A 20,304-nucleotide genomic window follows, 5' to 3' on the forward strand; every position below is an offset into this window, starting at 1 on the left:
TGAACACAAACACATCTATTTCATCTCTGTGAACTCAGGATTTTTTTTTTAAATATCATGACTAACAGTTGTAGTGTGAAGTTGCCTTTTACCATGGCGACAGAAGCATTTCGAACTCTGCTAAAGTGTCTCATTACTGATCTATGTGCATCACAGTTTAAGGTTATGTCTGACTACGGATTCGCAGACACGCAGTGGAAAAAACTGACAAAGCTGCTAAAAGAGTTCTAGATTTCTAAAAGGCTACCTAAACCCAGCACAAATCACCATTGCTAAAGCAGAGACAAATATTCCTACTCATCTAGGAAATAATTTCTGTATAATAATAAACAATATTTCCCCACTGGAAGTCTTCCATCTTCAGCATTCTTTTAAGTGAGAAGAACTTAGTTTTCAACACCAAGTCTTGTTGCTCTTCTCTGCAGTAACCTCTCCCCAACTTGTGTTTATCATCATATAGCATCCAAAATTGGAAACAGTACTGATAAGATCTCACAACAAGCACAGCACCAAGTCGAGCAGAATAATTACCTCCTGTGCCACACATCTGACACTTTTGTCACTATTACCCAGAACAGGTTTTGTTTTGGTATCACTGGATTTTTAACTCTTAGTCGGATCTGCTATAATACCCAGAATACCTAGCACAGAACTGCTTCATTACCCCAAGCTGATGTCCCTAACACTCAATCCATTTTTCTCTTGCAAGTTTTACAGGGGCAGTCAGTTGCACCATCCAGATTAATAATGAAATCATTGAATAAATCTGTAAACCTGATCACCACATAGTGATTTAACCAAGGAAACATTTCCCAGGCTTCCAATTAAGAACATCATGTAGGAAAAATTCTTCCTAGAGTATAAGGACTTTTTCATTGATATGTAGCTTCAGTATGTTAGACAACCTTAAGAACAGCTTACATGAGGTGAAACCTTGGGGGGCAGTGGGAAAGAGTTAAAATAAGACAGTATAAATCCAGGTTTAGTTTAGTCACTCTAATATGAAAAAAAAGGACAAAAAAATGGAGGTGGGAAATTAGAACAGCCTTTGACAGGCCAAGGTCAGCAAGTTACTATTGACTGTTCATAAGCAAGTTAACTTTACCTTAGTCAGTAAGACAAGTCTAGTAGAAACTGATGTGTTTACCTTGTACATACAGAGGTAACCTGGTATTAACTTTAAGCTGCCTCATGTACTAATATAAAACTGTCCAAATGCATTGTCAGCTACTGAAAGTCTCTGCTCGCTGTGTCTTTACATTTACACCTATGCACACAGACGGCTTCTCAGCTGCTGCTGTCCCATGACCTACTCTGGAATTTAAAGAACATTTACATACAAGTTCAGAAACTTAAAAGGGAGGCCAAGAGTTACCTGTGATAGAGTTTAAAATTGAAAAATATTTTCCTTATGCACCAGCCATAAAATCATTGGGTTCATACTGCTGTCCTTTTACCCCTCTTATGTGCACTGCTGTATTTTTAGCTCTAGCTCTTCTCAGATAGGCTGAGGAAAATACTGGGATTTACATTCAGACAGAACGGACTACAGGGCTCATTAGCAAGTACTTAAGGTTAGAGGACACTTTCTCTAAGACTCTTATAGGTGGCTTTTTAAACAGACTGGCTTTAAGTGCTTTACAAAGTTCAAAACCAGTTTGATTTTGTACTAGAGATAAAGTTACCCAGAAGAATGATATGTCAGCATTTTCTTACTTCGGAGATAGAACTGTCAACATCATCGTCTAAACAAAGTGGTCAAGAAATATAGTTATATGGGTGTGAGAGCAGTACCACGCCATTACTTCAGAAGTTTTTCTATTGATGTAGTAAATGAAAAACATTTAAGAAAGCTCTTCCCCACCTTCTTCCACAGTTTTTTTTTATTGATCCAGCCTTGAATAATGCTACTTACTTAGTAACAAATCAGGCAAAAACAAGAGCAAGTGCCATTCTGCATTCCAGTAAGACTCATTCAGTAAAGTTTTGCAATATATACATTTTATCCAGCTTCTGACATCAGAGGTCATCATGCCAAAGAAAATTTTTAACAATACAATAAAACCGTTCAGATGGAACTGTTTATGAATGTAATTCAAGAGACCAGACAATTTAATTTCTGAAACCCATATCACTCATGTCCATAATCATTTTACATTTCACACTTCATGCTCTCAAACATTACCCTAGAGAAGACTAAATCTTTTTGTCACATATACTGTTAAAGACACTAGCCAGGTTTATAGAGTTACAGAAGACTATAAGATGTAAAATTTAGTAGGTAATAAGTTATGACATTTGCTGACTAAAACAATATTCAATCTACACTAATGTTTAATCCATTCAAATACAGTAAGTATTTGGATGTTATATACTACCCATTTCATATACTTACAGTGCAAAATAAGTGAGAATTTTTTTCCTGAGCATTTAGGAAATTAAAATCCTTTTTCTTTGTCATTGACTGCAATCCATTTAAAATATATTCCCCATATATCTAGGCTTGCCAAGACTGTACAATTAAGACAGGCAAAAGTCTGTAGACACCAGAAGCCCAATCAGTAATCAGAAGGGTTAATGAACACCTTTAAATTTGTTCCCATTTTTCAAGTCTAAGGATATAACAGGATTTTGAATTATACCAAAAAGTTCAGAAATTACATTTTTTTTTCCATTGACCACACACTGCAAAATGTACAAACCACATGCCTTCCAAAACAGAGAAACAGCCTCTATTTAACAAATTGTAATACATATTTCAACTTATTCTTCTGTAGTTAGTGTAATGCCCAGCAAGCTGTGCCTCCAACAGACATAAGGGAATAAAGCTTTTAGGAATGTTGTTTGGGCATTTTGTAAGGAAGCTGGATTCCTTACAAGTTCATCTTTTTCTCAGTAGCTACACACCATGAGTTTCTAATTCAATCTTCTCCTCTGTTTGCAAGATATCAGGTTCTACTGGAGGAACAGGTGGTCTGAGTATAATCTCTGGACCTCCACCATAGATTGACTGAAGAAAATTCCATGTTTCTTCAGATATTTGTCCAGAATCTGCACCTGAAAACATTTTTAAAATTTTAATTACTATTTAGAATAATTCTTTCATTATTTCTTTGAAGTCCATAACAGATACAAGAAGAAAAAAATATATTCAAATTTAAAACACTCATGTGAATTTCTGCTTTATCTTGCACCAACTACCAAACCCAATGACATATTTTGTGTTAACTTTATACTTCTTGATTCTTACAACTACCTCCTCGAAACTATCCAGTACTGACCACACCTCAAGTATAAAACACATGAAGGTTCTCTAATAAACGTCTTATCTGATACTTATCAGTCAAGCTGACAACTGGTACCTCTCGGTACACAGGAAATGATTCATATTAATGTAGGGATATGCAGTCCCATCAATTACACAGTAAAGTTCAAGGACTCAGAATTCTTGTTTCATCAAATAAATTAATATTATAGTAAAGAATAAAAGTGTGAGAACCACAGTGAAACTCCCAGAACCCTAGAGAGAAACCACTCTTAGGACATTAACTGCCCCACTAATGCTTTTGTACGTAGCACTTATGGGTCTGCCTGATTTCTTTTTGTTCACCGATTAACATCTTTCTTATGATTCCACTCCTCTGGCTAGAGGTCCCTCTCCTGTCTCAGGTCAGCATCCAACAATCATTTCTAGTTTTCTGTAACCATTTATAGGCAAAGGCAAGGGAACATCAGCACATCACCCCTCTAGCTTTTAACACAAGGATCCTTTCTGATACAGTTGAAGTTATTTTTTCCCATTAATCTAGGCAGAGAAGACAAATTTCTGTTTTATCTGAATAAACCTCCTCTTCTTTAAGCAACTCATTAAAAACCTGCCTCATAACAAGTTTCTCCCAATATCTTTATTAGATACTATTAATCTGTCTTGTTAAACCTAATTTCAGCATCCTCCTACTTCTAAAAAAATTAAGGAAAAAAAACCTGCCATAACAAGGGGATTTTTCTCCCTACCTCATACTTTTCTATCCTCACCACCGGCCCCAGTGTGCCTACTACTGTACTTTATGTATAAAAATCTTCCAAAGAGGAAGGGTACAGAGAGCTGCACATTTCATTACCTACACTAACCGAACCATGCAAAGCTTCATCTGGAAGTGACGGTGCAAATCCCATGCCGGTACTAATGATGTTATGCTTCAATTTTACTCATTTAGGTTCATGTGCTCAAAAAATAACGCTATCTCTGTAGGCACAGGAGTAGATCTTCACTCCCTTATCCAGCTTTTCTAATGGTCAGCTTTAACTGAACAGGCACAGTCAACTAATGCGCTGGGATCAGGACCAGTGGATCACTGAAACACGTAGTACTGTACACTGCTTAGTAGCACTCCCAACTCTTTCTCATGACTTGAGACAAGTTTTCTACAGCCTATTCATCTTCATTTCTACCCAAGTTCTAATCTGAATCAACACAGCTGAAGTTAAGTCAACAACTGGCTAATCTGCTATCAGTTATTGGTTCTAAAACGATTTTGTATTTTGCTACATGTCAGTTAGATGCTTTATACCTTGTATTTGAATTCTGCAGTAGCGCTCAAATCATTAAAGTGTACTGCAAAACTCCTGAGTGCAAGAACTCACTTTTTGTTTTTTAAATTCTTCATTAAGCTGAGCTACAATGAATTCAAATATTCATAGGAAGTCTAAAGTCTTCATAAAGCAGGCCATATTATAGTTTTTTAATCTGTACCTACAAACTGCAAATAAATGGTATTAAGCATCTGACTGAACAATAACAAAGAAATATGTATCTTTGCATGCTACAGAAGTTTTTGCAATGTACAGTGGCAAATAACTTGCAGAAAAATGAGCAACAGCATTTACTTACTGTGGTTTGTTTCCCTGTGTCAGAAGTAGCTCTCAATTCAAATTATGTTTCCAGATTCAAATAGCTACATACAGATATATGACAGTCTAAAAGCCAAGCAATTTACGTTAAGAAAACCCAAATCAAGCCAAGAGATACAAAGCCAAAGAACATTTTCACCATTTTAAAGTTATTCTGCACCTCCTCCTACACTCTCATCTGTACTTGGATTAGTCTGTTGCAGATACTAATTCTCCATTTTAAGAATAAGCTGCTCCCTCAAAAACGGGCACAACACAGATTCACTAGGAATTGCCATTTTATGATAACAGTTAAAAAAAGATTTAATGACTTTTCCAAACTTTAGCAAATACATCATAAGGAGCCCAAAGCGTCAGCAATACTTGACACCTACCTTGTTTTAGCACAGCATTTCCGCATTTTGTTACTGCAATCTTAGCATTATCAATAGGACCAGGAGGATCTAGTATGACAGAAAGATGATTAATATTGGGAGAGCTGAAAACAAATGGCAGGTTGGAGGGGCTATTTTCAAATAGAAGAACAAGCTTGCTTGTTTACTGCTTGTTCTTGTGCTGCTTAACAGTACACTCTCAAGTTGTTAAAAGCTAATTGGAATTTTAATTGAGCAAGATTTTTAAAGCATCCATGATTACATTAAGTCTTCGAGCAATGTAAAACACAAATTAACCCTAATTCTTACCCCTAGCAAAGTTATCATAGAGCAGATTCAGACAAGACTGTAGAACATTTTATCAGTGTTTCGATTTCTAAACTTTGGAGGCATCTGAAGTAGGCTAAAGTGATAGTATTATAGTTGTTACTCAGTTCTGAGTTTAGGTTGTGACAGGGAGGCCACCTTTCCTCCAGAAGCAGTAGCATTATCCATCAGTTTAATTTGCACAGCAAAATCCATCCTCCCTTGTACTTAGTTCCAATTTTCCTGCTGCTGCTAACAGCAAACCCCTGGAATACAAGCAACGTTCTTTCCACAACTATCCCATTATCCATTCGTGTGAATTATTTGACTATATTGTGTAATTTTGTTCCTGGGTCTATTTGTTACCTATGAAACCCGTGTCTTGGATGTTCCGTTTAAGAGTTTTTGTTGCCTTCTCTATCTGTTCTCCCTACAGCCTTCTACCAAAGCAGAAACTATTTACTTAAACAATACCACTGCATGACAACAAAAAAAGAAAAAATTACCCATGTTTCGAAACGGAATATAACTTACCACTGTCTTTGCCCTTTACAAATCCTTCCCATTCTCTGAACCATTGCATACTGATGCAGTAAAATGTTGATGGAGATTCTTCTTCCTGGAATGCTCTATTAAGCTGAAAGGAAAAAGGGTCCATGTTTTTCTGCTTTTTTTACTTTAAATCACTTAATTCTTTTAACCACTGCATTTATTAACTGCATAAGATTGCACTGCTACAGAACATTGAAAAGAACTATTGACAATCAGAACATTAAACACCTGGTGAATTCCTGAGGTGAAATTTTGCTGTAGCTGTAGCCTTCGTATTAAAAGATGATTTATTCTTTACTTGAGAATTTATTTATTTTTTCCTGAAAACAGCAGCAAGTTCCTCTTAAGCACGAGTGCTTACTCATCAAACGCTACTGGATAATTGTGGTGAAGGCTGAACTTTCAAGCAGCAAAAGAAAGCAGAAAAGTTATTTTTGTAAAATAAAATCCCTCAGTGTTTTTAAAGATTTGCTCCATAATTGTAAAGAAGGTTCTGTGTGTGATGGACTATATCTTCATCTATGTTTGTTGTTCTTCTAATACTTTGAACAGATGCCAGTATGATTCCAAGCAAGGCACAGTGAACTAATGCGCTGGGACTTTTAATGACTTTTCTTTGCTTCAGTTTAAAAGAAACAAAAAACCCCAAACAACCCCCTACCCCAAACAAACAAACCCAAAAAACCCCACCCCAAACAAAAATCACGAAATAATTTTTTGTTCCTGCTATTTTAGAATTTAAAAAAAAAAAAATCACATCCTGGTTTTCTGAGTTTTTGTTGCAAGGCAATGTCAGTGACTGGACAAATCACCAAAAACACCTAAGTAAAGAGTCTCAGTTACATTTACCTAAATTTGCTTCTATCATTGTAAGAAAAAAAATGTATTTTATAATGAAGATTTCTGGAAGTTTAACATTTTATTCTTTTTCAGAGACTACTGATCTTTTCACAAAGTTATTAAGAAACATGCAAGAAGTCACTTAAGCCTTTAAAACCACTATCTTTTAGCTCTGTAATAATAGAGCTATACTTCCCCCTTCAAGCCACGAACCCAAAGCTTCAGCATAACCTCTTAAGGTTTCAAATGGAATAAGTTTTGCAATCATTCTCGAAAGCAACCTTTACAGAGGATAACAGAAATTTTCTGTCTGCTAATCAGCAACAATACTTGCACAACAGTGCACATATTATCATTGTTTATACTGGAAAAATACCGATTGCTAAAGCAAAGGAGGTAGGCTCAGTGTTGTTAATAATAATTACTATCCAGTGGTAACCCAGACTAAAGAAAAATCAATTACTACAAAGTTCAAATAAGAGTTAAAATATGGAAAAGCTAACACAATCCCTGAAGTGTGATTAAAGCACAGATAGAACTGAAACAACAGCTGCAATTTTATTTTCCTCCCTCTCATGAACTAAGATAGCAGAAATGGGACTCCAATATCTCTGCACTTATTTTTACTGAAAACTTCATAACACATTTTCCATTTAAGAATTAAAAAATCATTACTACTAGTTTTTTTACCAGACTCATGCGCATAATCTCTAAGTAATGAAAAATATAGTAGCTGGTTGATATTAATTTTATAAATCCATTACAATACTAAGGTACTTACTTCACACTGAATTATTTATGTTTATGTCTCAAGTGATATTTTTAAAATTAGAACAAGAGGTAAAGATTATGATTAACTTTTTGCTGATACCGTATTATTGCACTTAAACCTTATTAGATTGCACAGAACAGACCAATGGCAGTGTATAAAGAACAACTGCTCATGTGGCTGCACTGTTTCCACACTATAAAAAAGCAATTTAAGAAACACATTAAATATTTTCTCTAAGTACATTTCCTTATAAACAGTTGTCTGGGATATCATAAGAACATTACTGTTGCCAAGGGGAAAGCAGGGATTCTATATCAGTATACAGATATTTAATAAAGTCCATTTGTTACAGGAATCACCTATGCACTTCTGGTAACCCCTTGGGCCAAGTCATGAATATCAGATGATGTCAAAAAGCAGAATGAATAAGTGTTTACTTTTTTTACCCGAATAAACATTTCCAATTCATTTTTCCTTCTTTTTTCAATTCTTTCAGACTCTATTTGGCAGGTGTGACAAACATACAGATGGTTAACAGCTGGTCCTCCTCCATACCTGCAGTAAAAATTAAAAAAAAAGACCAAAAAAACCCCCAACATTAACCTTGTGGCAAATGCCATGTAAAAAGATCATACACCTGTGGACATCACAAGTGTCAACCTCTTACAAAACGTAACGGAAGGCTGATACATGCCAGTCACACTGATCCACAAATGCCATAATTTATTTTCTCAGTAAGAATTTGTACTCCATCCGAAGACACAACCCATCTCTCATGTTCTGACTGCCTAAAGCCTGAACAAACCGTCTCAAACTCTGCCGTATCGCATGCTTCAAAAGGCGTTACTATGGGAAGAACATGTCAGTGAGCAAGTGTTCTGGTATATGTACACACCATGTGTGATTTTATTAAAAGCCTCTAAGAAACAGCTCATGGAAATGTTCCAGCCAGTTCTATCTTAACCACATTCCTCTATTCCACTGCAGGCTCTTCATCAGCTTGCTACCTCCGACACCAACCTCTAAACTTGTTTATTGTTTTGTTCTTAAAAAGTAATTCTCCATGACCCTCCCCTCCATTATTTAGCTTGTGTGAAACCGCATACATGGAAGTCTTCAGGGGCACTGTTACTGAGAAGCAGAGCAGAGATATATCCAGACACACACACACACACGTGTGTGTGTTTAAAAAAATATATATATATTTGCATCACTATGAACACGGGCAGCATTTGCTAGCTGAGAAAATACAAGCCTGATAAAGAAGATATTCTTGAATGATTAGCAGCCTTAAGAGACGCATTTACTACAACAGAAAGGCCAGGTTAAAATATGCATTGAGATAAGGATATTCCGGGTTCTACTTCCTAGCTGAATAATTATTTTTGTCAGAGCTGTGTTCTCTTCCAATACATCATATTTTATACCAAAAATCTTATGTTAAATAAAATGAGAGAGGGCTCTTAAGCATAGCAACATGAATTAAAGTTCAAAATATGAAAGTTGCTTAAGCAAGAGTGAAAAATAGCTGTTTACTTAGTGAATAAAATTAAACAAATATCTGCCATGGAAGGCATTGCCTTCTTTTTCCCTTTTAGTCTTGTATGTTTGTCAGTGCATAAGAATAATTTGGGATGCTATATTTTTCCCCAAATATGGAACTGTTGTATTTTAACTGAAAATTAAAGCATTATTTCAATACAACACACTAGTTTTTTGGTATGTACTCAATCATCCCAACTTATAGACATCTGTTTCATAAAATGCTCATCTACCACTTAAATTGCGCCTCTGAAGATGACACTTTGACTTTAGTCCGCACTGATCAGTTCACAAGTTTTTAACTGAAATAGGTCAAGTATGTGTTATACTATATTATCCTGAAGTACATGGAATTGAATAGAAGTGCCACGTGAGCAGCAAAATGTGTCTGGGACATGGACTGGCAACTGGCATCCTAGACAGATATCTCCTTTTCCTTAACACTATCTTGGTAAAAGTCAGCTTCCACCATAGTTGGCTTCCTCACCCTAAATTCCTGCAGCCTTGGCACTCTCCCATAATTCCCAGATAACAGCAAGACAAGAAGAAAAACATGGTTGCTTCAGAGCTCCTCTGTGTTGAAGGGTGCTCATGCCAGTCAGGAAGACAGACAGAACAGAGATTTAAATGTATAGAAAACATGTATCAGTTGTTGCTATGTGGTAGATTACTCTCAAAATGTGGAGGATGATATAATCTCTGGGACTTCTATGTTTCTATCAAATGACTGAAGTTCATCAACTTGTTAGAAAAGTTTATAGAGAAGGGAAATCAATGAGAAGTTTAAAGTTTAAACACCTCTTCCTTTAGATTTAACAAGTATTTCTGCATACAGAAAACAGATAACGCCTTTGTTGGTTGGAAGAAAAAAAAAATCAGTACATCTAGGAAAGTGGAAATAAGCTGGAAATAGTATTGTGTCTGTTTTTCGCTTGTGTCCATTGAAACTTTAAAAGAAAAAAAAATCCAACCCTTTAGTGCTTAGGTGGCAGAAAATTAACAGCTAAATATATTTAATGCAAGTGCAATACAGAGTCCTTAGGTCATCAGCAAAGCTCTTCTGCAGTGTTTTGTTACTGTTGAAAAAGGAGACACATCTTGTAAGAATCCCTCTGTTACAAGCAAGCACAAACCTGACCTACATTAAAAGCGTGGACTAGTTATACAGAACACTTAGATATAAGTTATTTTGAAGCAGTACTGGCAGCTGAGGCTATGGATCCAAAGCCAACGTAAAAGAAAAGCTGCCTCCAGCCAACAAGAGAACAGGAAGCTGATACAGAGAGCTCTTTCAAAATACTGCTTGCAAAGCGTACTTTTGCTGACCTACTTTGTGTCATTTTGTACATACCATATATGTTTATTGATTTAATACTCAAGTATTATCCCAGTAACACACTATTTTATGTAGGCTTTTAGCATTACTTTGCACAAGCAAATTACACAAATTTACTGTTTGCAATCCCTTCGCTTAGCTTTGTGCCTAGAGTATATATATTTTTTTTTCTGAGCCACTAAATTCTTAAGTCTGTTGTTGCTTGGCACATGTTTGCTCTCAAACCGTATCACTGGATTTTTTCCCATTACAGTACGAAACTTACCTGCTGTACAGATTATCCCATATATTTTGGGGTAGCATTACAACTAGGTCCTCTATGAAGTTAGCTTTGTGTGGAGGAACACCTGAAAAAGCAACAAAACAAAAAAAGAAAAAAGGAGAAGAGTTGTGGATTTTATTGGCGGGTAGGAGACTATGTTAGAGGTCTCTGAATAAAAAAAATATAGCCTTTCAATGAATTCAGAGAAATCACATGACAATTTTTACCACAATGTAATCTATTACTGTATTTAAGAGACCTCTCTGATTTTAGTCTGTTATGAGGCTGAAAAGTTTATAAAAAGCGAAAAAAACTACACCAAAAATTAAAAATGAAGGGCCAGAATACTTTTTAGATATTGATTCCAAAATGCTTCTTAAGGTATACAATTAAAATATTGAAGAGTGCTTAAATATTTTTTTTATGCTTGTAAACACATTAGCAAACTGTCTGTTCAAAATTCACTTATTTGCTCTAGGCCTTTTTTAATTAGTTCATACAATACGAACACTTGAAAGTACCAAAATTTTGAGGGAGGCAGGAGGAGAGCCTTGCAGAATTAGAAACACTGAATTGAAGCACATGGTAAACAGCAATGTGCTATGCAGGAATTCTTTGAATAGGGAAAATCCAGCAGTTTGTGCACTTGTACAAGAGTCATCTGCTGTAACCCTGCAAAAGGAAAGCCACAGCCACAGGGGCTCACGGGTGCATGTGCCACAAATTGCTTAAAGGAGCACAATATTCCTGTGTTAGAAGTTTGGTTCAGCAACAGGGGCAGCACCTCTAACTGCTAATCTACAACAGCTGTATTTTTATTAGAAAAATAGGTATAAGAACACCACGTAGTAACAATTTCTTGGAATGTTAGCACTCCAATACGGATAATTCGCCAAATACGTTTTCCTTAATGTAACGCTTTCATTAACATTTAGCACAAAGTACAATTTTTATGCTCCTAATCAAAATATACAGAATTACTACTCTATTTTCACACTGCTATGCACCGAATACTCTGCATCAGAACCATTTCTTGTTCTGCAGCTTTCAAACCTTCTTGTTACTTCTAGCACGTAGCTGAGAAAAAGATTTATATGAGCAAAGTATTAAGGATGCTGATAAAGTGACAGGATTTTTTAAAATGGGAACATACATGTTTAGGAAGCAAGCAGATAAGCCAAACTGTTCCTCTTTAAGAATCAAGAAAGCTTATGAACAAAAAAATCAAATGCACAGAGAAGAGAAAAAAAATAGGAGAAATTCACACAGTATCTTTTCCAACTAGTCAGCCACTAAAATGGGAGAAATAATTTACTTAGAAGTTGTAGTTCTGATTTACCTAACAAGTTACAGAAGATATAATATGAACATACTCTTTTCAAAATCCTTTAATTAAAACAAGTTACATCCCAGTATAGCTACAAGGTGACAGACAAATTCTTTTTAAATGATACTTAGTTACAGTCTCACCTCCATGCATACAGAGAAAGTCATTATTTGAAATTGGTCCTGGCTCTGCAAAAGTCTTGAATTTATTTAACCACTGTCTGGAAACATAGAACTGCAGAAGACTTGGTTCCATCATATTCAGTAGACCTGATATCCTCCGTCTCTCTCTCTGTGCTTCTTCACTGCTCTTTCTATTACCGAAATAGAAACCATTAAACAAATATATATCCCTGTGTACAGTGCAGATAATTCACCCTGTGAAAAGAAAACTCCTTTCAAGTAAGTTAGCTGGGCCATGTCTATACTGCAAAGCTCTACTAGCATGAAGTAGTTGACTTAGCACACGAAAGAACCTGCACCTTTTATACACAGCCAGAGCCACCATCTAAAGGCGTGGCAGGAACCTAGACTGTCAGATTACAGAATGGTGTGTCACAGGAGTCAGTACAGTTAGTGAAGAGTGGGAAGGGCAAAGACCACTTGTTCTGTTAAGCCTATGCTTGTCCTTAGTTCTGACAGGCCATGGCACAGGTGTTATCATGCTCACAAGAAAACTTTTGCCTGCTTGGTTCAACAACTCAAAGACCCCTGACAGTTCCCATTCAACCTACCAGCCCAAGAAAGCAAACAGCTGCACTGCAGAGACAACAGACTACACTGCAGAGGTGATTACTGCCACAGAAGAAGATAAGGCTGTGCCCACCTGCCCATTTCCTTTATGCATCTTTTGAGCAAGAGCTTTGCAAGCTGTACTCCTTGGGCAGGTGTTCCTTACTTACTGTTCAACCTTACTTCTGAAAGTAGGTAGATCGGGTGATTCCCCTACTTCTCCTGTATCCCCCTACTTTTCTCTTTGAGGCTGTTGCTTCTGTCCAGCTTGGAAGTATGTCTGCTGTCCTGTTTTTAGATTGAATAGAATCTCTCTTCTCCAAAAGCAGATTTGAACCATTATTCCATCCTCCAAAACCCTGACCTGAAACTTCACTCAGCATCACAGAAAGGCTGGGCCAGCTCAGTTAATTTATGGCGTCACAGTTGACTCAAATAGCTGATAGAAAAGCTCCAGGTAGACCTAATGGCTATAGCAACAAGGCTATTTAGAGTATAGGAAAACAAGACTAAAAGAGTAGGAAAACACTTAAATGCTATCGACCTAATTAAAGTAAGTAATTTTTATCTGAACAGGTAATGTAACAAAAACCTTAAAAGTCTGAAAATGAAATTCAAGTAGGTAAGTTCACTTTCCAGCTGCCATTTAAAAATGCATGCGTACCTCCACAAAGCTTTCTAAAGCGTGCTGAAATAACGTCTATTTTGTGTGTGTGGTAGTGTTTTGTGGCCTATTTTCTGAAACCAAGTTTTATGAATGCTATTCTTTTGTTATTTAATATGTTTGCCCACAATCAGGGACAGTGTTCTTTCTTAGCAATTCATCATGACTTCCACATTCCTTTTAAAAGACTCACTGAGTCAGACTCACAGGCTTAGCTCAGACAGTGGCAGGTACAAGCGCTCCTAATGAAAGTTAAAACATTCTCAGAACACATCTCATTTCTTGTGCAACTCTGACACAATCTATTTCACAGTCAACTTTTAGTGTAAATTTTCTGGTACTGACCTCAGTATCAGAAATTTAGAATTTGAAAATTGAGTTCAGTCGCTTTTATTATTTCAAGTACAAAAATGCCTTAGACTGAAGATGATAATAACATGATTTCTCGCATTTCATTTCAACTTTCAGGAAAAGAACAGCCTATAAACTCCCTGAAATTAAATTACAACATAGTAAAACCTCTGTTGTTCCACATCCCATCTGCTAAAGACTTTCCACAATTCCCTTTAGAGCCCTAACAGCTGGAGTCTGTGTGCAAAACCACCCCATGTGCAGAATTCCATTCCTCTAATTGAAAACAAGATAATTGGTGGCCAGTTCTAACAGTTGCTTAGAAAGTAGAAAGTTCTCTTTCTACCCACCTTACTATATTTATGCAGATTTAATTTTAATTTTAAGTTCTATACATGTTTTAGCAGTGACAGAGCAAGTGTTAAGGTCATAACCAAATGACTACATCTCTCTCCCGCATAGGCTTTTCTGGTTGGTCAAATTCTTCCATTATCATTCTTGCAGGGCAGCTGATTTCTGAAAGCTGCCCAACTGCTTAAAAAGTTATTTACACACCTAACAGGAGTATGACTGTACTTTTAATATCTTACCTGTAGAAGAGAACATAGGCTTCTGCATTTTGCACTGTGGATTCTGAGACTTCTGTGACACTCTGGTCATCAAATTCATACCACAAATTATTTAAATTGTTGCGACAATAAGCTATATAATGTCCGCCTAGAGTGTCAGAAGCAAGAGTTATTAAAAAGTGTCCAGAGCTGCCCATTTTACTTCCTTTTCATGTATTGCATAGTAAGTCCAACAAAAGCAAGTCTTAACTGGGAGAAACATTAGGTCATTAGCAAACAGGATCTGGATATTAACTTCTCTCAAACCCAGGATCAGCTTTTTCTTTTTCCCCTGATTTTCTGTCAGCTAGTGGGAAGTTGGATACCACTTTCAGCATATTCTTGAACTCTTCAAACAGCTTGTTGTCTAATGTACTCCTGGGCCATGATATTCAAATCAAGTAAGACTGACTGAACAATTTACCCATAACCAGTTTCCACAAACTCCTTTCAAATCTTTGGATGCTTTGTAATAGAAATCAGTGTAGATGTCCAACGGCTACATGATATCAAGACCATACTTTTCTGTTTTGAAGATTATTCATATTATAAACTATTACTATTTTAAATGCACAGTCAACTGTTAGTAATTAAATAATCAAATATCTACTAAACTGATTACAAAAAGCATCATTCAGCAAGCACTAAACAGAAGATGAAAGAGCATCCAGAAAAAAAATGGAAACCACTTCATCTAAACAATGGATACCTCTAGTCTGGGGAGTAGGAGGGGGTTAGTAGCTTCTGTAAAAGTCTATGAAGTTTCTGACTTCAAACTTTTCTCTCTCCTATTTTCCATATCTTGTAAACACGGAAAGCACTTGGGCAGGAACAAGCTTGACATATAGCAATAAGATGTTTATTCAGCTATTCATCACTACCCATAAATAGCAGCTACTGCCTGTTTTGGGGTTAATTGGCAGCAATCATACAAGAGAACACCTTTAAATAAAGTTATGGGCATCTTTGTGGTGCTTTGTGAACTCTTTCCAAAGAAGTAAGGCATACAAAGCATCAAAACTCTAGACAAGCAACAGCTGTGTAGAACAGCCCATCATCTGGCATCTGCTGGCATGTAACATTATACATATTATTGAAAGAGAATAGTATAAATGTACAAATAGTTCTTTTACTTAACATTCCAGGATCTTTTAGGTTTTTTTCCACCTACAATTTCATTTAGGTATGCCATACAATTTCAAAGATGTGTCCACTCCTTAAGAGCAAACCATCTTATGTTCAAGGTAAAAAACACAGCATTTATCTTTCACATTATAATTACCCATGCTCATCTATTTACCCTTCAGTATATGGATATCATCCTTAAACAGAAGTGCTGATGTGAATATCAGCTGCAAAGACAAAATAATCAACCTCATACTTACTGCTGGCAGTTCCATGATGGCAGATGACAGATAGGAGATCATAAGTCACTATTTGAGCTGGACTGTCCTTTGCAAGGAAAGGTTGAAGATCAAGGCCCTCCAATGGAAAGGACACATGGGTCCCAATTTTTGTGGAAAACATAAGTTCATGTCTAAATCTTTTGAGATGAATGCACAATATCTGTAAGAAGGATTAACGGATTCACTCAAGAACTATACATTTGATATTTAATAACTACACTGGGCATGTCATCTGTTCCTTTTATCATCCCAAAAGGATCACTTTTCTCAATGGCCTGAAGCAAATATCAGAAGCTCTGTGTGCCACAGTTTTGGGTTTGTTTTGCTTTGTTTTGGTTTTTTTTGGTGGGTTTTTTTTTGTGGTCTTTTTTTGTTGGTTGGTTTTTTGTTTGATTTTTTTAAAAATCAACTGCAGCTCAAGGAGTTAGAAATGGATTTGTAATTATCAAAGACTTATCTTACTAACAGTATAAGAAAAAAAAATAAACCCAAAACAAACCAAATAAACAGTCCTGAACAGTTACTAACACTGATGCAGCAATAAACAACATACCTTTCCTCCTCCTCAGTGCACCTATTGCACAATCTTGTCACAAGGGACATTAATTCTCACTGATTATTGCAGCCATCAACTCTTGTTTTGAGGTATAAGATTGGATTACTTTTAAATGCTTTCATCATATAACATTATAAACACAATTTACTCCATGCAACTCAGTCTTACCACATTCCTAATCATGCAGAAAAAAGTGCTTTAAAGTGCATGTAGTAACAGTACCTCAGGAAATTTTTGCACTTTGCAGAATTTCACTCCATTTCTCAACCTAAGCAAAGAAAACAAACAACAAAACAACCAATACTTAGTTCTGGAAAGGTTTTCTTTTCTTGTGCTAGATCAGCAAAAGTCTAAGCTGAACATTATATTAGTAAACCCAAAATATTTCTGGAATGTAGACTAGACATGGAGTAGCCAAAACGATACAAACAATGATGCTTCAGAAGGAAAGACAATCTGTACTGCTGAAAAATTCAAAGCAGCAAGTATGGATAATCAAGTTCCATCTAGCTTAGCTAACAGTTTCTCTTAGCATAAAGGAAAGAACTTAAGCTTCATGAAAGCTGATTATTCAGCAAAAGAGAAAAAAGAAACCAACTAAGTTTATTTAAGAAATTACCTACAGCAGATCACCAGTTACATAGCACGGAATGACACTCTTTTTCCTTAAAGGGCTTTGAGCAGTCTTCAGACCATGTCTGTTTCTTGGTTCTTTGTTCTTTAAAGCCATAGTAAATTTATTTATTTTTAACATCCTTGAATGACCCACTGCATATCAATAAAAACTTGCTAGTAACATAAAGGGCTAAACGTTTTTATTTTATCAATCAAAACAATTTAGAAAGGGTTCAAATTGTAAGGAATGTGAAAAAGAATTAACGTACATTTGGTTTGCAATTTGGGATGGTGAGTCAGTGTTTCTTGACTCCTGCACCTTTGTAATCCTAAATTTCTGACAGCCAGAACACAAGCATCAACAGATTAGTAGTACTGTGACATATCCAAGAGAAATAAATCCCTCTTGACTAAAAGAAGCATTAAAACATTTGAATTAGGACAAGTTAAGACAAAGGAAAAACCAGCTTACTTCTTACACCTTCCACAGCTGTACATGTTATCACCTGCAAATATCAGGGAGAAGAAAAAGAGCCATTATTCTCTAAATCCAAGTAGCTATCCATTAAGCACATATATTTGATATATAAAAGTTTCAAGGGAATTTATCTGTAGGTTGCATTCAGTATTTAAACAGTCATAAGATTGTTGATATTGAAAATAAATAGAAAGGTTCTTAGGTTTTATGCTTTCAACTATGAAGCACTACAACATAATGCAGAGAGACGATGCTATATAATTTAAAAAGGAAATAATTCACTAAGTCCAAATTAGGGTTATGAAAATGAGTATTAATACAGTGGTTTTGGAAATTTTTATGAGCCTTCAGTTGATACCATTTCATTAAACCAAATTCAGATATACTTGACATTTCTAAAGCAGCTTTCATGGGCATTACTTGCCTCAAATATTCAGTTGAGCGAGAAGCTTACCTTTTTGAAATGAGTGATCCCGTAAGAGCAAGGAATGACTGTATTACAGTCTAACAGGTGGCCTTTGTTTAATTGCATGAAGCTAAGGTGATGATTAATCATCTTATTGTGATAGAAGGAAAAAAACTCAGAAGAGATATGTTCATGTAATTAACCTCTTACCCTTGAGCTCATCTCTGGCGAAAAAGGCAGCAAGACAATCTTGTAAGGTTACAACTGGACCCCAAAACCAGCTAGGAACACATGAGACAACAAACCTGAAACATCATTGACAGAAAAGAAAGAAAACCAACAAATGTTCTGCCAGAAGAGCAGAAACTGGAATTTCAAAATAGATAAATAAATAAAGCAAGGTAAATATTATTTACCTTTTGAAATATTCCATAAAAAAAGCTATCCATCCCTGGGGGGCATATGCTTCTCCACATGACCCTGCCTTGACTAGAGATGTCTGATGACTTGCAGAATGGAGTTTAGCAAGATCCTCCTTACCTGGGATAGGCAAGGACAGATCCTGAAAAGTCTCCAGGGTTACAGACAGCTAAAGAATGAAACAAATGAAACAAAATGGAGTTAAGCTTGAAGAGTAACAAAAATTAAATTGAATTCTGTAAAGTTCACCAGTAACTATTAAGTCACCAAACAGCTGAAAATTCCACTAGGTAGCAAATTAATTATAAATAAGGAGATATAAGAAGTCACTTTCTAAAAAAGAAGGAAAAAAAACCCCCACGTTTCAGAGTGAACTTGCACACTGTTGTCACTGAAACTTTTTTTAAGTCGTCGTTCATTATTTGTCTTCTTACTAGCCATACAAAGCACCATGATTTTTGCCTCAGGCTCCTGTTACACAAACAAGTTTCAGAAAGCTTCAGCCCATTGTTTTGACAGTATTTTACTCTGACAGTACCTTGACCTGATGTAACTGGACCCACTGCAAGAGAGACCGAGCCGTGCATTTTCTTTTTCCCATGCTGGATTTAGTGATTACATAGTCACAGAGTAAAACATCAAGCAAACTTCAGAAGTTTTTTTGTTTGGGTTTGTTTTAACTGCCTCACCAGATTAGCCCAAGGTCTCAGTATTCTTAGATCTAAAGTCTAAAGCAAGGGAAGCAGGGCATGCAACTGTGTCAGGGTGAAGTTTAAAGTTTATATTGAGAAACTCGTCCCCAGTGCAAAGGCTTGGATATCCAACACTTGATATTATTGCTCTGAAGCTAAAGTGGTCCACTAGACATGTTTAGATAAATGACCTTTTTTTAAAGGATCACGTGTGCTGTTCTAAGTAATCCTGTGAGCAAACAGTATAGGAAAAAAATCAACTGCTCCTATACTGCACCACATCTTGCAGTAGAGGACAACTTCAGAAAGCAGATAATCATTCATATAACCTGTAAAAGTAAGTGTCTTTACCTGGATTTTTTGAAAGACATGAATTTGCTTAGCCTCGATCTACCCAATACAACTGTTATAGCAGTATGATTGGACTACTGTCTTTTACTTTTCTTTGTAGCATTATGTACCTGAGAATTTACTACAATAGTAGGCAGGCATTAGGTTATTCAGAATATTACTGAAACTAATTATACCTAAGTGAAGTTGAAGAGCAAGCCTCTTTCTCCATCCCTGCTGTAAACCAATTCTCAAAATGTTATTTTTTGGTCTGAGTAAATATCCAGCTCAATGAAAGCAAACTAGCCTAAACACAAAGTGCTGGCAGTAGCTGCTATTACTGTTTGAGTGATCAAGTATGAAACAGCCTAATCATCTGAGGAAATCTGCCATAAAAGAACGAAGTTATCAGAGAATGACTGTATTCATAAAACTGTAAGTATTTGTATTGGGGGGAGAGGTGGGGGGACATATTAAAAGCTAGGCCTTCCACTCCTTACTCACCCGATCACAAGTCAAGCACTGTACTGAGCTTATTATAGTCCCATCAAATATATCAGAAATAACACTCCTGTACTTCTTGTGCTTCTTCCTTTTTGGTGATGATACAGTTGAAACTATAAAATGACAAGAATAAAATGACGACAGTAAATCAAGATATAGTGAATTCTGATTCCCTTCAACTTTGCATAATATAACTAAACATCACACAGATTCAGGATTAAATTATGAGCCAAGATCTGTTTTCTATTTACTAATTATTTCTTAGAAGTTACATAACCAGATTACTGGTACTACCAGGCAATTCACGTAGGTTTCTCAAGT

General features: G+C 36.1%; 1 protein-coding gene across 7 annotated transcripts in view; it reads right to left on the reverse strand.

Moving 5' to 3' along the window:
- Positions 1-1,856: 1,856 nt before the first annotated feature.
- The window catches only part of USP33 (ubiquitin specific peptidase 33), a 42,962-nt gene continuing 24,514 nt past the window's right edge, over positions 1,857-20,304 (reverse strand). For 2 of the 7 annotated variants that reach the window (XM_064455333.1, XM_064455334.1), the window contains 13 exons: positions 19,984-20,096; positions 18,454-18,626; positions 18,248-18,351; positions 17,626-17,659; positions 16,761-16,806; positions 15,962-16,142; positions 14,559-14,685; positions 12,366-12,535; positions 10,899-10,980; positions 8,193-8,310; positions 6,126-6,228; positions 5,286-5,354; positions 1,857-3,057 (listed from right to left, as the gene is read on the reverse strand). In XM_064455333.1, the coding sequence (XP_064311403.1) occupies positions 2,900-3,057; positions 5,286-5,354; positions 6,126-6,228; positions 8,193-8,310; positions 10,899-10,980; positions 12,366-12,535; positions 14,559-14,685; positions 15,962-16,142; positions 16,761-16,806; positions 17,626-17,659; positions 18,248-18,351; positions 18,454-18,626; positions 19,984-20,096 (1,478 nt within the window). In that variant the 3' untranslated portion in view covers positions 1,857-2,899. The remainder of the gene's footprint in view (positions 3,058-5,285; positions 5,355-6,125; positions 6,229-8,192; positions 8,311-10,898; positions 10,981-12,365; positions 12,536-14,558; positions 14,686-15,961; positions 16,143-16,760; positions 16,807-17,625; positions 17,660-18,247; positions 18,352-18,453; positions 18,627-19,983; positions 20,097-20,304) is intronic. The other 5 variants (XM_064455336.1, XM_064455338.1, XM_064455337.1 and 2 more) reach the window with 5 other exon arrangements.

Source organism: Phalacrocorax carbo, chromosome 6 (genome assembly GCF_963921805.1).
Source record: "Phalacrocorax carbo chromosome 6, bPhaCar2.1, whole genome shotgun sequence".
NCBI classification, from domain to species: Eukaryota; Metazoa; Chordata; class Aves; order Suliformes; family Phalacrocoracidae; genus Phalacrocorax; species Phalacrocorax carbo.